At 41.2% G+C, this 15,969-nt stretch overlaps 1 protein-coding gene across 1 annotated transcript in view; it reads left to right on the top strand.

The window, feature by feature from the left end:
- NOSTRIN (nitric oxide synthase trafficking) overlaps positions 1-15,969 on the top strand; it is a 72,998-nt gene that overhangs the window by 48,706 nt on the left and 8,323 nt on the right. The window contains exons 8-11 of the mRNA XM_012650789.1: positions 4,636-4,761; positions 11,488-11,586; positions 11,684-11,809; positions 15,469-15,577. Of these exons, the coding sequence (XP_012506243.1) occupies positions 4,636-4,761; positions 11,488-11,586; positions 11,684-11,809; positions 15,469-15,577 (460 nt within the window). The remainder of the gene's footprint in view (positions 1-4,635; positions 4,762-11,487; positions 11,587-11,683; positions 11,810-15,468; positions 15,578-15,969) is intronic.

A 15,969-nucleotide genomic window follows, 5' to 3' on the forward strand; every position in this document is an offset into this window, starting at 1 on the left:
CTGGAAGCTTTTTGCAGGGGGCGAAGAGGGGGAGGTCCTAAGGCCGAACACCTTGGGCGGCATTCATTTTCTCATCTCACATAGACGCGCCCATGATCTCTGACCTGAGCCACTGTCCTCTGCTGCTCCTGGTTTCCTGCTCAGGACTCTTGGTCCTCTCCAGAAGCTGATGTAAACCTCTGTTCTCTTCACAACTCCATCCGCCCACTCCCAGCAGGCTATCTCGCTTCCTACCTCAGAGTAAACAGAAGTCGGCACAGCCACCCGCTCACTAAAGTAATGGCACCTACACATCTGCAGCTAAGAGGCCAATTCTTCATCCTGTGCTCCAAGACCATCCCATTCTGCCTCCCAGAGGCCCTCTCTTCATTACCCAGCTCTCTCCTGTATCTTGGACAGCCCTTCTTTAATGGTTCCTTCCCATCAGCCTTCTCAGCTCCCCCTGTCTTAGTCAGTTCTGGCTGTTATAACCAAGTACCGTAGATCAGGTGGCTTCAACAACAGACATTTATTTCTTACAGTTCTGGAGTCTGGAAGTCTGAGATCAGGGTGCCCATCTGGTGAGGCCCCTCTTTCAGGCTGCAGACTGATATAACTTGTCATTATATCTGCACATGGTGGAAAGAGGACAAGGCAGCTCTCCGGGGTCTCTTTTATAAGTGTACTAATCCCATTCATGAGAGCTCCACCCCCATGACCTAATCACCCCCTGAAGTCCCCGCATCCTAATACCTCACACTGGAGATAGGATTTCAATATATGAATTCTGGGGGGACACAAACATTCATTCCACTGCACCCCCAATCTTGGGAGAGTAGAGAGACTCAGGGAAACACTTTTCTATGATGTCTCCTGTTCTCTCCAGATATGATTATGTCTCCTCCTTTTTACAATAATGTTACCGAAAGTTTGGTACTTGTCCCCAAGGCTGAATCAGTGAGAATGAAGAATGAGGACAAGTGGTTTGAGGAAAAGGAAAGAAAAGTTTATTAGTTTGCTAGCAAATGTGGAGGGCTATGGACTAGAGTCTCAAGAGACCACCATCCTGCCTTTAAGTGGAAAAACAGGGCTTTTTAAAGAGGGGTTTTCAGTGGTTGGGCTCTGGTCTATGTGACAGGTGTCACATGTCATGGCTTCAGGCTGTTGTTGTTTAAGTATACTTGGTGGTTTCCGTGGACCTCATCTCCAGTGATGATGATCTTGTGACCCTTGGTCAATTATGTTGAACCATCTCCTGTGGTTTAAGATACTAGAAAACAAATAGCAAAGAACATTTTTCAGCCCCTTTGATTACTGGCCTGGGGAAGGAATGCAGGTTTTAATTCCCAAAAAGGGTAGGGGTTTTAAAGAGACAACTCATAAAATATTTCATTGCCTTTTTTCAGACTTTTACCTCCCTTACAGTATAATTTAGAAAGGGCTGTCTGTGTTCTGTCTCCACTTTCTCATTTCCTGTTCACTCTTCAAACCACCCTAATCAAGCTTTCTCCATTCAACTAAGAGCATTCTTGCCATCAAAAACAATGCTGCTAAAGCCAAGAGGTACTTTTCGGTTCTTCCCTTATTCAACTTATTGAAAGTATTAAGCATTGTTTATTTCCCCTTTCTAAAAACATTCTCTTCTTTTAACTTTAGTAACACCTTATGCTTTTGGTTTTCCTCCTACTTTTCTATAAATTTTATCTTATGGATAAAATTTCATCTTCTTTATGGATTCCCCTTTTTTGCCTAACCTTCATATATTGCAGTTTCTGAATGTTTCTCTCCTGGGCCTGGCTCTGTTTTATTCGCCATTATGTCGCCAGTGTCCAACATAGTACTCTCAATTTCAGGCACCGAATATATGTTCTCAAGGTTTCAACTACAGTATTTATGCTGACAATACCCAAATTTATATTTCCAGCCCAAACCAGTCTCTAGACTGCTTCCTGGCACCTCAAACTCAATATCCAAAACCAAACCCATCACTTCTCTCTACCAAAGATAATTTGTTTCTGGGTTATCTATATCTTTGAATATTACCACCCACCATATCGTCCCAATTCTAATTCTTAAACCAAATACTTCTTGAATTTGTTCGCTTGTGTCTATTTCTACTACCGATACCAGCTCTCAGGCCACCATCTCCTTTTGCCTGGTTTATTGTAACTAACAAATTGATCTTTTTGCTTTTGGTGCTGCCTGTTCTTATCTATTCCCCATGTACAACCAAGCTAACTTTTCTGAAGCTTGAATCCGAGCATGTCATTCTCCTTTTAAAAGCCTTCCCAGAGACCTCAGAATGAAGTACAAGCTCCTTTACATGGCCCTTAAGACCCTTTCTGACCTGACCCTCAACTGCCTCTTCAACAGCATCTCTCACTACTCTCCCTTTCAAACTGTATGAACCAACCTCATCTAAAAAAACTTTCTCTGTGTCATACCATACTATTTTGCTTTACCAATTCCTACTTTCACTTCGGGTTTATTCACATGGGGATCATTTTTTTGAGTACCTACTAGGTGCCAAGTTATAGCTTAATGTCGTTTTTTAATTCCAAGGCTGGTTTAGGTGCTTCTCTTGGTGCCCCGGTGATACCTAAGTATTTCTATCATCCTGGGATCTGGCACACAGGGTGGCAATGGCCTGTGTGGGTCCCTGACTAGAGAGGGAGCCTATCTGGTTCCCTTTGCTATTCTCAAAGCCTTGCACATGACACATGGAAGGCACTCAATGTCTGGTGAATAAATGAGATGTTTGTTTCAAGAGAAAGAAACAGGGAAAGAAAAAGAATTCAAGTTTTGACACATTTTAGTAAAGGTTTCTAAGAAGTTCCTTAAATAAAAATATATGAGTCTGTCTTTCTCAAAGGGAGATCTGGTAAAAAAAAAAAAAAAAAAAGAAAAAGAATATAGAAGTCTACGTAGGAGAACATAGGAGTCTACTTCTGCTTTTATATTTATTTGGGACTATTTGTTGTAAATTTGCTGAGCTGAAAATTCTAGCCAACAGGTCTGTAGTGTAGGCTGGTAAATATGAATGTTGATCTCAACAGTGATTCAGTTCTTATACCTAGGGGTCTGAGCATTCTCAATAAGAATCTAAGGACAAGGATTTAGCAAAGTATAACCATGGCACCCTTTGAGTCCTTTCACTGTATTATTATCCAGTTAAAATTCACAAACTGTGTTTCTACAGATGGATGCGGTTCATTACACTTGATATACAAAACCAGAATGCCCTGTGTAGGTCACACATCAGAGCCAAGGGACAGTGAATAGCTAGCGTATCAACTGGAATAATAAAGTGAGTGGTTGTTAACACGCAGAACTTTAAATGAATGTTCTTCATTATTGTAACATTAGTCAAAATGTCCTTAAACGTAAAGAAGGTCAATCTTAAAAACCTTTGTCTCTGGCCTTGAAACTCCTAACCTGCTTAAGTCAGGGTGGTTCTTAATGTTCCTTAAAGAGTGGTTTGAAGACTATTTGCATCTGATCATTTGAAAAGGTAGTAAAATTCAGATTCCAATCCCACTACAGAGCTATTGAATCAATATTGCTACTTGTAGAACCCTGGAATTTGCAATTTTACAAGCACTTCAGATCCTTTCTAGACATGCTAAAGTTTGAGAATCATTCACATAATTCAACTTCCTCATTCCTAAGACATGTGAAATTACTTGTCTGGGCATTTTGAGAGTCAATTTTAGCTACCCTGGCCCAGAAAGTTTTGTATTACTGTACTTTGATTTTCCAGAAGATTTAACAATCAGAATGGCAAATTTTGGTGATTGGCAAGACGGGGCTCTTCATGCAGGAGCAGATCATGGGGGAGCAGGTGAGAGGAAACCATCTGTCAAGCTGCCAGTAACTTGCAGGGAACATTGGCCACATATCTCAGGCCTTTTGCTAGTAATAATCATACTTGCTAATCTTTGAGTACCACACCAGGTGTTGGGCAGTGTGCCACGTGCTTTACATGCATCACCTACTTGGATACTCATAGTAACCCAGTGAACTAGGAGCTATCATTATCCCCATCATGGAGATGAGAAAACTGTGGCTCATGAAGGCTAACTTGTCTGCAGCCGGAACTAGGTCTCTCATCCTGGAAGTCTGATTCCAAAGCTCTACTGCTTGGTTTATATGGTAAAAGTAACATAAGATTGCCAGACAGGACAGTAGCCAGGCCAATTCTAAAATTAGTTCTAAAAATTACATGATTCCACAAATCTCTACCTGTCCTGGTAGGAGATTCAGGAGCCTAAAAGATTTACCAGGTAAGACTGTAGGATGCACTGGTTGACTGCAGCCTTGAGCTCCCCGACCTGCACTGTCAATCCTCCAGTACGCTGTTGTTTCATGTTCTCCTTGATTGGATGGATGTAGACAAATCGCCTCATCTTCAAGGGCCTCCGTCTCCTCATGTGTAAAATTGTGGGAATCACACTGAAAGGCCATTAGGTTTCCTCTGGCTCTGCCATTTCTTTTTTCTGAACAAGATCTTTGGGTTTGTCAACTATAGTCACTGTTTTGTGACTCTAGGTAAGAAGTAAGAAACCTGTCATTGGGCTACATTTAATTCCTTCTGTGGAATACAAAGGGCTTTCATAAATGTGTTAATGAATATGTGACATTGATGTTTTACTTTAGCTCCTGAATAAACTGAAAAAATCAACAGAGAAGTTAGAAAAGGAAGATGAAAATTACTACCAAAAAAACATGGCGGGCTATTCTGCCAGACTGAAATGGGAAAACACGCTAGAAAACTGCTATCAGGTGAGTTATGCATTCACATTTTTTCTTCTTCTACTGAGCTTTGTGTGACCTTGAAAATGGAGGTCAGATCTACAGTTACAGGACTCGCTCTCTATCTTAGCTATGACCCTTACTCATATTGTGACTCTAGACAAATCGTATTTCCTCCCCTTGTTTCAATTTCTCCATGGATACAATTACCAGCGAAAATTTGTTGAGTATCATTGGCCAGAGTTTCTGCTCCTAATTCTCAATGGACACAACAGCACTGAGCTAACTTCAAAAAGTGCTATCAAAGTAAAGCGTAAATTAAGGCTTAGGTATTAGGTACTCAGAAGTGAGTTTTAGGCTTGAGAGCTGATTCATACAGTGATGACTTCATGGTTGTCAGGCTTTCTGTGGGGCACTGCAGATCCACAGCAGTGAATAGAGTACTTCCGCAACATTTGAGATATGCACACCTCAGTAGCAAAAATAGACACATAAAAAATCGTCTGATAAAATTAGGCAAACGATGGGAACAAGCAAATCACAAAAGGGGAAATCAAAATCACCAATAGCCATATGAAAAGGTGCTCAATCGTTTGGCAAAAATTAGAAAATGACAATATCAAGTATTGGCAAGGATGTACCCCTGTAGTAGAAATAATTTAATGGTATCTAATAAAATTGAAATGTGCATGTACCCACAACACAGCAGTTCCCTTTAGGCATATATTTTAAAGAAAAATTTACACCCGTACTCAGAGAGTGATGCATAAGAATGTTTATTGCAGAACTGTTTATAATTGTATGATGAGAAAAAATTGTACACAATCTTCATACCCATCAGTAGAAAAATTTCTCTTAAAATGTACTCTAATTTGGAAAGTGGACTAATATCCAGAAATAAGAAGTTAATTAAATCTATATTTAAACATGAATTAACCTCAAAAATATGGTGTTGAAGAAAAGAAATATACCATTTATACAGCTATGTAAATTAAAAAGTGTTTTTAACTCACACCCAAACTATACTGTATTTGCAAACACATACATATGGACTGGACCCGTGTTGAGCAGAGGAAATGGATCTCGTGGTGGAAATACGACAGAGCTGCCACATACGGCCACACAGCTTGTGCAGGGGCCCTGGTGAAAGGATTCAACAACCCCAGGCTCAGAAGTTACCTCAACTACATAGGAATAGGTTAGCTCTCTATTTTTTAAGTCAACATACATATGACCAAATTAAATAATTGTCAATTCTGGATAGTAAGAACATGAATATTTTTGTTTTATTTTTCTCCACCTAAATTTAAAAAAACTGTTTAAAGCAGGTGCAATTGGAAAAAGAAGTGATCAAATGGCTAACGTGTAACCAGTGCTCAGTGCTGTCTTTTTTGAGCACTGTGCTAAGCACATTGATGTGCATTATATCTTGTATTCGTCACATTATGGGGAAGGTAGTCATTTTATTCCCGATTTATAGTTGTGGAAATTGAGGCTGGAGAGATGAAGTAACTTGCCTTAGATGGTTTCAGGATTCAGCCTGGGCCCCTGCACGGTGCTCCTGCCCCTTGAAGAACTAGGAGAGGGAGGACTATATAGCCAACCGACATTGAAGGGCTGTGTTTAAATCTCTCGCGGTTCAACCGCTTTCAAGGTAGGGTAGATGTAGAGTTAGAGAAGAAAGGGGAAATAAAAGGAGAGATCAAAACTTGGGTCAAAGAGAGGAAGAAATGAGAAGAGACTCTTTAAACACCTTTAAACATCAGCTCCTGGCACTCCCCTACCTTACGTTGAACAGGTTTTAGATGAAGGTGAAAAGAAAAGGCCAGGGATTTGAATTCCAGCTTTGTTCATTTGAAGTCTGGCTCTCCCACCTGGGCTCTGATCTTGCCTCACCTCCTAGAATTTCCCATGAAGCTGTTGCCTTTCTACCAAAGCTGGCTTCCCTCTTAGGAGACGGGAAAGACATTTCTGCTTTCACTCCATCTTCCAGGCACCCTTCAAGGGCTATGAGAAAATATTTCATCTCATTGTCCCCATCCTCCTCACTTATGTCACAGTGATGGGAGATGATGGGTCCTACCTGGTATAGTTGGCGAGCAGCTGGCCTGCAATACGTGTTAGGTATCGCAGTGCTACCCTCATTACCAGATGCTCTTACCAGGTCTCTCCTGCCCTCATCTCAGTTTCCTTTTCTCCTGCTAAGGTCCTTCCACACCTTCCTTCTCCCACCCCTCCCACCCCCTTCAGCAGGCCCAACTTTTATAGTGAAACATACTGAAATTTATCTTCTTTCCTTACAAAGTCTTCCTGATGGCAATAAGATATGCATTCATTTACATTTCAAAAGACCTCCTTTCAACTTCAGCTTTAAAATATTTAAGACTTAGGTTGTTTGTTTTTGAATTATTAGCATCCAAGTCAGATGGAATATCTACTCAAAGTCATGATCTCCTTGCGGAAGAGTATTTCCTCTCACCCCTCTTGTATCCAGGCACAGCTCCTCTTACCCCACCTTCCTCTGAATTCTCTTCTGCCTCTGGAGTGCCAGCCCAAGCGCATAGACCCAGGTCAAGACGCTCTCTGTCAAGCCACCTTTGCTTCACCCTCACCCCCAATAATGATGCCCTTACGTCTACACCAGCAGGTCACTGACTCCCAGGTTCTCTATGCATTCTATACCTTGTGTATGTTCAAACGCAAGAGTAAAATGTTAGATTCATGAAGACATATAACAAAAGCAGGCTGAATTGACTCAAAGGGGAATTTTATTAAAAGTGTGAGAGATGGCAATGGAATAATTAGGGTCTCTCAGTTTCATTCCCCCCACACCCATTCTCTCACGTTCTTTTGTAAAAATTGAATATAAGAATTTATTTTGGGGTCCTATGAAGTGTCCCCTTACTCTTTCTTACTCTACAGGTTGGATTTATAATTCTTTCAGAGAATGCTCATTGAACTATGTTCTAGGCAGTGTACTAGATACTGTGAGAAATAGTATAAAGTCTCATTACATAATGAAACCAATTCCACAAACCACGTGTCAAAATTAGTCTTATTACTTCACAGTCATACTATGTTCTAGTCACATCCTACCTTCCAAGAAGAAACAGTTCAGATGACAGAAATAATCTACACTATATTTTTTTTAAATAATAGCCACACTACCAAGAATTACAAAGAATCAAATGCTTGGTACTGATGGTACTTACTCAAGGAATTATTTTAGAAAGCCATTTGCAATATGTGTCAAGAGCCTTTAAAGTGTTCCCTCTCTCAAGCAGTGTTCCTAATCTAAACCACAGAGCACAGAAAACAATCTGAGTGACTGTTTTCTCAGTTCTCCCAAGGATGGTACTTGGCTAGAACCACTCTAGAGGTAGACAAACGATGACTCATTACACGCGATGGATGCCTTAGGACATCAGGATTGAAGTCTCTCCTAGAACCCCTGTTGAAAAAGATAATTTCCTTTCCCTAAGTCTACCTTGAGGAAGTAGCTGAAAAACAAGATACAGATTTCTGTTCAAAACACTTTATAAGGGACGAAACAACCCAAACGACCAACAGTAAAGGGATGACTAAGTGAATCAATACACACCTACAAAGTGGAATGCTTTGAAAAGATTACAATGGTGTTTTCAGAGACTTAAGGCATGGGAACTGTTCATGTTTAAGGTTAAGTGAAAAAACCAGGATAGCAAATTTGAATAATTTGATAGTAACTAGAAGATAAAATCATATATACACTCATACTGAAATGCATTGAAATGTTGACAGTGGTCATCTCTGGGTGCAAGAGTTATAAATAATTTTTAAAATGTGTTTTCTTGTGGCTCTCTGTGGCCCCAGGATGATGTCTCAAAGCACCTGGGGTGCTTGTTAAAATTCAGATTCCTGAGCACCTCCCTAGACCTGACGTATCAGCACCTCTGAATGATTATATTAACGAGAAGGGGTTCAGGTGATCTCCAGGCATTCTAAAGTTTCAGAGTCCCTGCTGTAGAAAGAGCATATTTCTTTTACCAGTTTTATGACAGGAGTTTAAATGAAAATGAAGTCATTCTAAGCTTCTCCTGGAGCACAAACAGGAAGTCCAGGACAATGGGCACGGAAGAGAGTGAAGGGAGAGCAAGAATCATCACGATGCCTGGGCCCCAGACGGGTTCTAAAGTTTCTGTTTCTTGATAACCTTCTGACGACACTTTCTTCATACATGCTGTTGTGAAAGCACAAGAGGACACTGTGAGTCCTCCAGAGGACCTTCCTTCTCTACTGCCTATTTCCTGCAAAAAGAACAAGATAATAGAAAGCAACCATTCATTACATGGGATATGAATTTCCCCTTTGCACAGTGGAATTTATTTCTCCCCCTTTTCTTGAGCAAGCATAGATCATTTTAATGATTTCCCTGCAATGTAATTAAGATCTGTTAAACATTACCATCTCCAAGGGACACTGGTTATTCTAGTCTCAGATTGGTGCTAGTGGTTCAGCACTTGTTAAAGTAAAGAAACAGCTGCCACTGAGGACACAATGTGTTCTAAAACCTGGCTTTTATTTCTCCTCTGTCCTTTGCTCATAGACTAAACCAGAAGAGCTGATTTCTGTATCTTTTTCTAAGGACTTTTTCTTTTTGAAGATTTCCATATGAGATCCAAACGACCTAACAGAATTTGTTTTACATATTTGTCACGAGGCATATCCATTCTGCCCTTTGAAGAAGCAACACGTCTGATAGCCTATGCTTGTCTTTAATCCTGTCTCTGGGAGACAGAAGGGCGTATGGCCACATTCAAATACCTGGTGCCTATGATTTTGTTGAAAGACTCAGGAGATGGCCAGCAGAAATAAAGGCATTTAGTTTCCATTGACTTAAAAAATTGTACAGCTTCTGATGCAGCTAAGAAGGTGGCCATGGGGGCACAGCTCCAGGCTGCAGATCCAAATATCAGGACACTTGGCACAAAATCTAAATTTGCATGCGATGGACATAGATGTTCATAGCTACTGCCTGAGCTTTTTACTCCCTTCATTTAAAAGCAATGTTGAAATGACTGTACACCAATGAACGAAATATGGCACATACATACAACGGAATATTATTTACCCTAAAAAGAAAGGAAATTCTGGCACGTGCTACAACATGGATGAACCTTGAAGACACTGTGCTAAGTGAAACAGCCAGACACAAAAAGACATATATCACATGGGTCTTCTTATATGAGGCACCTAGAGGAGTTAAATATGTAGAGACAGAAAGTAGAATGGTAGTTGCCAGGGGCTGGTGGGGAGAAGGGAATGAGCAGTTATTGTTTCACGGGTACAGAGTTTCAGTTTTACAAGATAAAAAAAGTTCTGGAGATGGATTATGGTGATGGTTGCGCAATAATATTAATGTACTTAATGACACTGAAATATATACTTAAAATGGTTTAAATGGCACATTTTATGTTATGTAAATTTTTACCATAATTTAAAAATATAAATAAAGCAGATTTTAACCACTATATACCATAGATGAAATAACAACACAAGGATGTCAAGGAATACCACACTGGAACTGGGCTGTGGGCCCCTGCAGGCAAGCCCACAGAGGCAGGCTGGGAGGACCCACTGATCTTTGTGACTCACCACTCCCCTCCCCCACCCTACCAAGGGCTCGGGACATACCCATCTTTCTTCCTCCCTGTGGTAGCATTACCCCCAATTTGCCCAAAGCCCTCTTCCTGAAAGACTCCTGCCGAGTGCTTTTTTCTTTGTGGGATGGTGGGTACAAGAGTAACCAGCCTGGTCTTCTCCGAATAAAAGGATGAATGCCCAGGCCTTGTCCTTGCAAATACAGAAAGGGGAGAATTTTGCCTTGGACACCTGCCACCTCTGTCAAAGCCCAAAGTCCTCTGGGCACGTACCCAGCAGCCTCGTGCTGCCCCTACATGGCCTAGGGATCCCCCCTGCCTACCCCACCTTCTATAACACCTAGCTGCCAAACTTCCCTGCCCTCCCTGAAAACCACCAGTCGGCAACCCAAGTGGGAAGAGTCCAGTAACTTTTTCTAAGCTCTTAATAGCTAATAAGGAAAATGTGATTGGCACTCATTTTCTTATTTGTCCTGCCTAGCTAAAGGTCATGAGCCTAACAGTAGAACTCTTGTCATCCCACACAAAATAAGGAGGCTGTCTTCCCACCTTCAGACCATGGACTCTGACTCCCAGGCCTAATTTTAGGTCAAGATTATGAATTGATCAGACTTTGGGATTCTACTCTTGTCAAATAGTCTCTTTGAACAGAGAATTTGTATCTCATCATCTTCTCCCCCACAGAGACTGGCAGAATGCCTTGTATGCACCATAAATTCTAAAAATATTTGGTGTCTTCTTTCCAAGATCTGCTTCTGGCGTTTACTGGGCTTCACTCTCCTTCTCTAGAGCTCACAGATGCTTCTCAAGTGCTTTCTTTTCTCCCCCTTCTTGGTGAACTTCAGGGAATCCACAGCATCTGCTAGATGCCTTTTGGGGCAAAAGAGCCTGGGGAAGGTATGTGAATTAAATCAATCTTAAAGGAGGATAGTAGGATAGACACCAAGTCACACTCCTCTCCTGGAAACCTCCCTCCGCTGTGGCTTCGATGGGACACAGTCAAGAGGCGAAATCAGGACAGTCTGCTGGGTCTGTCTCCAGGTGCACCAGTGTTGATGGGCGACTTAGGTTTTGCATAACAACCGTCTCGTCTTACCTCATTTTCCATCCCTTTCAGAGCATCCTGGAGCTGGAGAAGGAAAGAATTCAGCTCTTATGCAATAACTTAAACCAGTACAGCCAACATATTTCTCTTTTTGGCCAAACCCTGACCACAGTGAGTAATGAAGATCTCTCCACTTCTGGTATGCATGGTAAGAATTGGCGGGAAACCTTTCTTCAGCAACCTCATTCTGCTTTCCTTGGCACTGCAGTGCCACACACAGATTCACTGTGCCATCAGCAAGATTGACATTGAGAAAGATATCCAGGCTCTGATGGAAGAGACTGCAACTTTATCTACAGAAAACAAATCTGAGTTCCTACTGACCGATTACTTCGTAAGTATGGAATGGAAGGAAGTTCCATGAATGGGGAAGCTTAGCCGTGTCCTGAGGGACTCGTTCAGAAAAAATTGGAAGCAACTGTAAAGGAAACATCTTGTTTTGTAAATGAAAATGTTGATTTTTTTCATAGTCCATATAAATAAAAAGACAGAGCATGTGGTTTACAAACTGGGCAATGGAAACATGTCTTTGGTATTCTCTGGAAGGGAAGAAAGTCAAGCATAGTTTTATACAGAATCTTCATATTCAGTCTTCTATAAAAGTGGTGATTACTACATGGTCTATATATAGATTATAAATAGATCATGTTTCGTGATCTATATATAATCACTGTATAACACATGGCGCCTGTAGTGGTTTTCTGTACTCGTTGCTGTGTAATAAGTTATGCTGTGTAACAAATTACCCCCAAACTTAATGGCTTAAAACAAACATTTCTTGTCTCATAGTTTATGTGGGTCAGGAACCCACCCCTGGCTTAGCTGGGTGCCTCTGCGTCCCTCCCAAGGCTGCAATCAAGGTGTCAGCCAGGGCTGCAGACATCTCGAGGCTCTTCCTGCAGAAGGGCCATTTGCAAGCTAACTCACCGGGCTGTTGGGAGCCTCCCATCCTCAATGGCTGTTGGTTGGGGATATCATTTTCTTGCCACATGGGTTTCTCCACGTCTAACAGCCTGGTGGGCTGCTTCCCTCAGAATGAGTGATCCCAGAGAGATAGAGCCAGAGGGCCCAAGAAGGAATAATAGTCTTTTGTAAACTAATCTCAGAAGGGACATTTTATGTATTCTATTTGTTAGAAGCCAGTCAATAAGTGCAGCCCATACTCAAGGTGGGGGGCAGGGATTGCCCGAAGGCACAAGTCCCAGCAGGTGGGACTCATTGTCAGTACTTTTCATGGCCCCTTACCTTGAAACACTTGGACCGAATTTCCTGAGGCTGATTTTGAGGGCATTTGGGTCATTCTACTATGGAATGAAAACTGATCAGTGTGCCTGGTCAGAGCCCAGGCATCTCGCCTCTTGGCTGTGTTGGGGAAATTCTTTGTCCTCTCGGGTCATGTCCTCAAAGATTTCGGCCTCTGCTCCCCTCTTGATATTCTTAATTGCAGTGTTCTAGGAGCTGGTCATTAATTACCAAAACCTGCAGAAAGAATTCCTGCTAGCTTTTCCCTGGGCCCTCTGCTATATTTTATTCAGACTTTCAAGCTCCAGATTGGGGGTCTCAATCCTCTGGTCATTTTCTTCCTAGAGGATCGAAAGTACAGCCTAAGCTGACATCCCTGGACCCTGCACAGGGAACAAGAGACAGGCACAGCAGTAAGTCCTGACCAGCTCTCCCCCTTCCCCACCCGCCAAACAGCAGCAAATGGCCAGCAATTGCTTTGAGTCTTTTTTTCCCACCCTGGCATAGGCAAACTATGTTAGAAATAACAATGTCTGTTCAAAGCAGAAACAAAGGTAGAGATGGGAGTGCAAAGGAAGATTTGATTACATGGAAAAGTACTTTTCTTTTCTTTTTCTTCAAAATAGCATAGGTGAGACCTGAGATGGAAAAATGTACAATAAAATAAATCCACTAATTTCTTACAAAGGATGATAAAAATGCTCATATTGAATTGCCTGTCAGTTAAAATAAGGGTCATTCTGCTTGCAAATTTGACTCTGGTTCTACTGAAATGTAAGGAGGTAGCCACAATGATTTATCTTTAATTGACATGCTGGTGGGAATTTTGGGTTTCTGTGAAACTTCAGGGTGCTAGAATTCACAACCACATATCCGTTGTCTAAGAGAAAGGAGTGTGTCTCAAAATGAGTGCATAGGGTTTTCTTGACATCTTTAAAGCAGAGCACCCCAATGTCTGACTTTATAGTCATTGGCAATAAGTATAGACTGGCTTTTATTCAGTGCTATGAAACTTCCATGGACCAGGGTAAGACAGAACAATCTGAATGCAAAAATTGGAGGGCTAGTGACCAGGGTGAAAATATTTGTAAGGTTACGATACATGCCAGGTCGTATATGTACTTTTATATGCTCCTCCAGGATTGACCTTCTTAACAAGTCTTTGGAAGAGATGGTAATACACCCAATCCTCAAGTTGATCCAGGAGCAATCTGTCCCTGGAAATACATGTTTAAACAATAAGTGTCCCCAAACAAACCAAGTAAAGTCTTGGACTGGTGTGGGCGCTGTGTTATGATTTGCATTTCTCCAACAAGGAAGGACTTAGGGTTGGAGTTAGGCATCTTTGCAGCTTAATCAGAGCTCCCCTGACACTGTGACATTGGCTTGGGCCTCAGCTGTGGGCAAACATGTGAAGGAGTGGCAGAGAATTTGGCGTCAAAGTAGTTGGGTTTCAGGAGGAAACGCAAGCTTGGGCCTTCTTCTACATTGCTGCGTCACAGGTAAAATGGAGAAAATAAAACCAACTTCCTTGAGTTGTTGTAAGAATTGCATGTAATAAAGAATAAAGAAAGCTTTATAATGTACAATGCACAATATGTAAATAAAATATTTTTTATCTATTAAATTTTTATATTTGCTCTAAATCCCCCTGCTTCTCCCTTTTCGTGAAGATCTATGTGAAGCTAATCTCTCCACCCATATTCAGGATCCTGGTTTTTCTCCTTCCTTATCAGAGAAACCTGCCTCCTCCTCTTCCACTTTGAGTCATTAGTTTCCACTCTTTCTCCACAGGTTGCTTGTCCCTCTGCCACACACGTGTTTACCCACCTCCCACCCCAACCCCACCCCCACCATCCTAATTTCTTTTTCATTCAACCCTTGAAATACATGCATGTGAAAGCTCAGATATTATTCATAGCTCCTCATGACCTACATGCTAAAATTCCTACTTCAGCCCTAAAATCTAGTCTAAACTACCAAGACAACTATTTCTTTCACTATTTTTGCTAAAGCAACTGGTCTATTCATCATTCCTGGTACATCTCACACAGTCCCAGCTCTGCCCTCCGCTTGTGCCATTTCTCCTGCCTGGGTGCCCTTTGCCCTCCTTCCATGCGAACAGTCACATCTTCTTGCCTGAAAGCTTCTCTCTGAAGCTTTTCACCACCCCTGTCCTTGGTGACTGTACCATTCGTGACTGTGTGTGGCCTTGTATTGCTGGTTTCCTTTACGTCATGCTTCAAGGCCTAACTAAATCATAAACCCGTTCTGGGCAGAGCATATGTGTTTCAGCTCACATGTTGCCAAGACTGAGCCAACACAGAACTCGATGAAATTTCCTTCCACTCCAGAGGCAGTTGTGGCCCAAAACACATACATCTTTTAACATTTGAGCCATTAAAGGATTCTAACTGGAATAAAGGTTAATAAGGAGCAATAAGTATACAGCAAATGGATTAATTAAGAAACTGAAATGACTATAGTAAGGTTCATCCTCAAAGAATAATTTGCCTATTAAAGAAAGTGCTCAGCCACGTGCTTACAAGGATGTTTCCTTATTAGTCAGGTCTAGAACAGGTGGAACAATATGTGTAAAATCAAAGATTATCCTGCTTTTATATTTTTACTTTTTTTCTTTTGTAAAGTCAAAATTAAATGCAGTCAGTGAAACTCTCAGTGTCACTGAGAGTAGCAACTCTTACTTTTGTCCCCGTAAGTTGTTAAACATCCTTTTTTTTTTTCCTAAAGGAGGAAGACCCTAACAACGCAATGGATAAAGACAGACGAAAGTCTTTCATAAAACCAAAATTGTTGAGACTGCAAAAAGATATTGAAAAGGCCTCAAGAGACAAGGAAGGTGTGTAATTATTGTACTCAGAGGTTTCATTTAGAGTTAGGATTAATCTGCTTTTGCTGACTTGGGCAGGGATCATTTCATTTAAAGAACCCTATATCAAACCTAAGTTGTGTGAATAAAGAAAAATAAAAAAGAAGAAAAGAGAGCAAAAAAATTAGAAAATGACATTTTGGTCTATTTGTAAGACCTATATAAGTACTATACTACTATTTTCTGAAATGTTGCATTTTACTGTGTTTCTGAAATTGGCTGGAGAGACAATTTGTTTGGTTTTAAACTTTGTAAACCTGTGCACAGGACATCTGGGGTTTTCTGTTTGTCTGTTTGTTTGTTTTTACTAACTTTTGAAACTGTCAACTTTCATTCAGAGTAAATCCTATACTTAGAAGTTA

The sequence above is a fragment of the Propithecus coquereli genome, unplaced genomic scaffold (assembly GCF_000956105.1).
Source record: "Propithecus coquereli isolate 6110/MARCELLA unplaced genomic scaffold, Pcoq_1.0 Scaffold34, whole genome shotgun sequence".
NCBI lineage: Eukaryota > Metazoa > Chordata > Mammalia > Primates > Indriidae > Propithecus > Propithecus coquereli.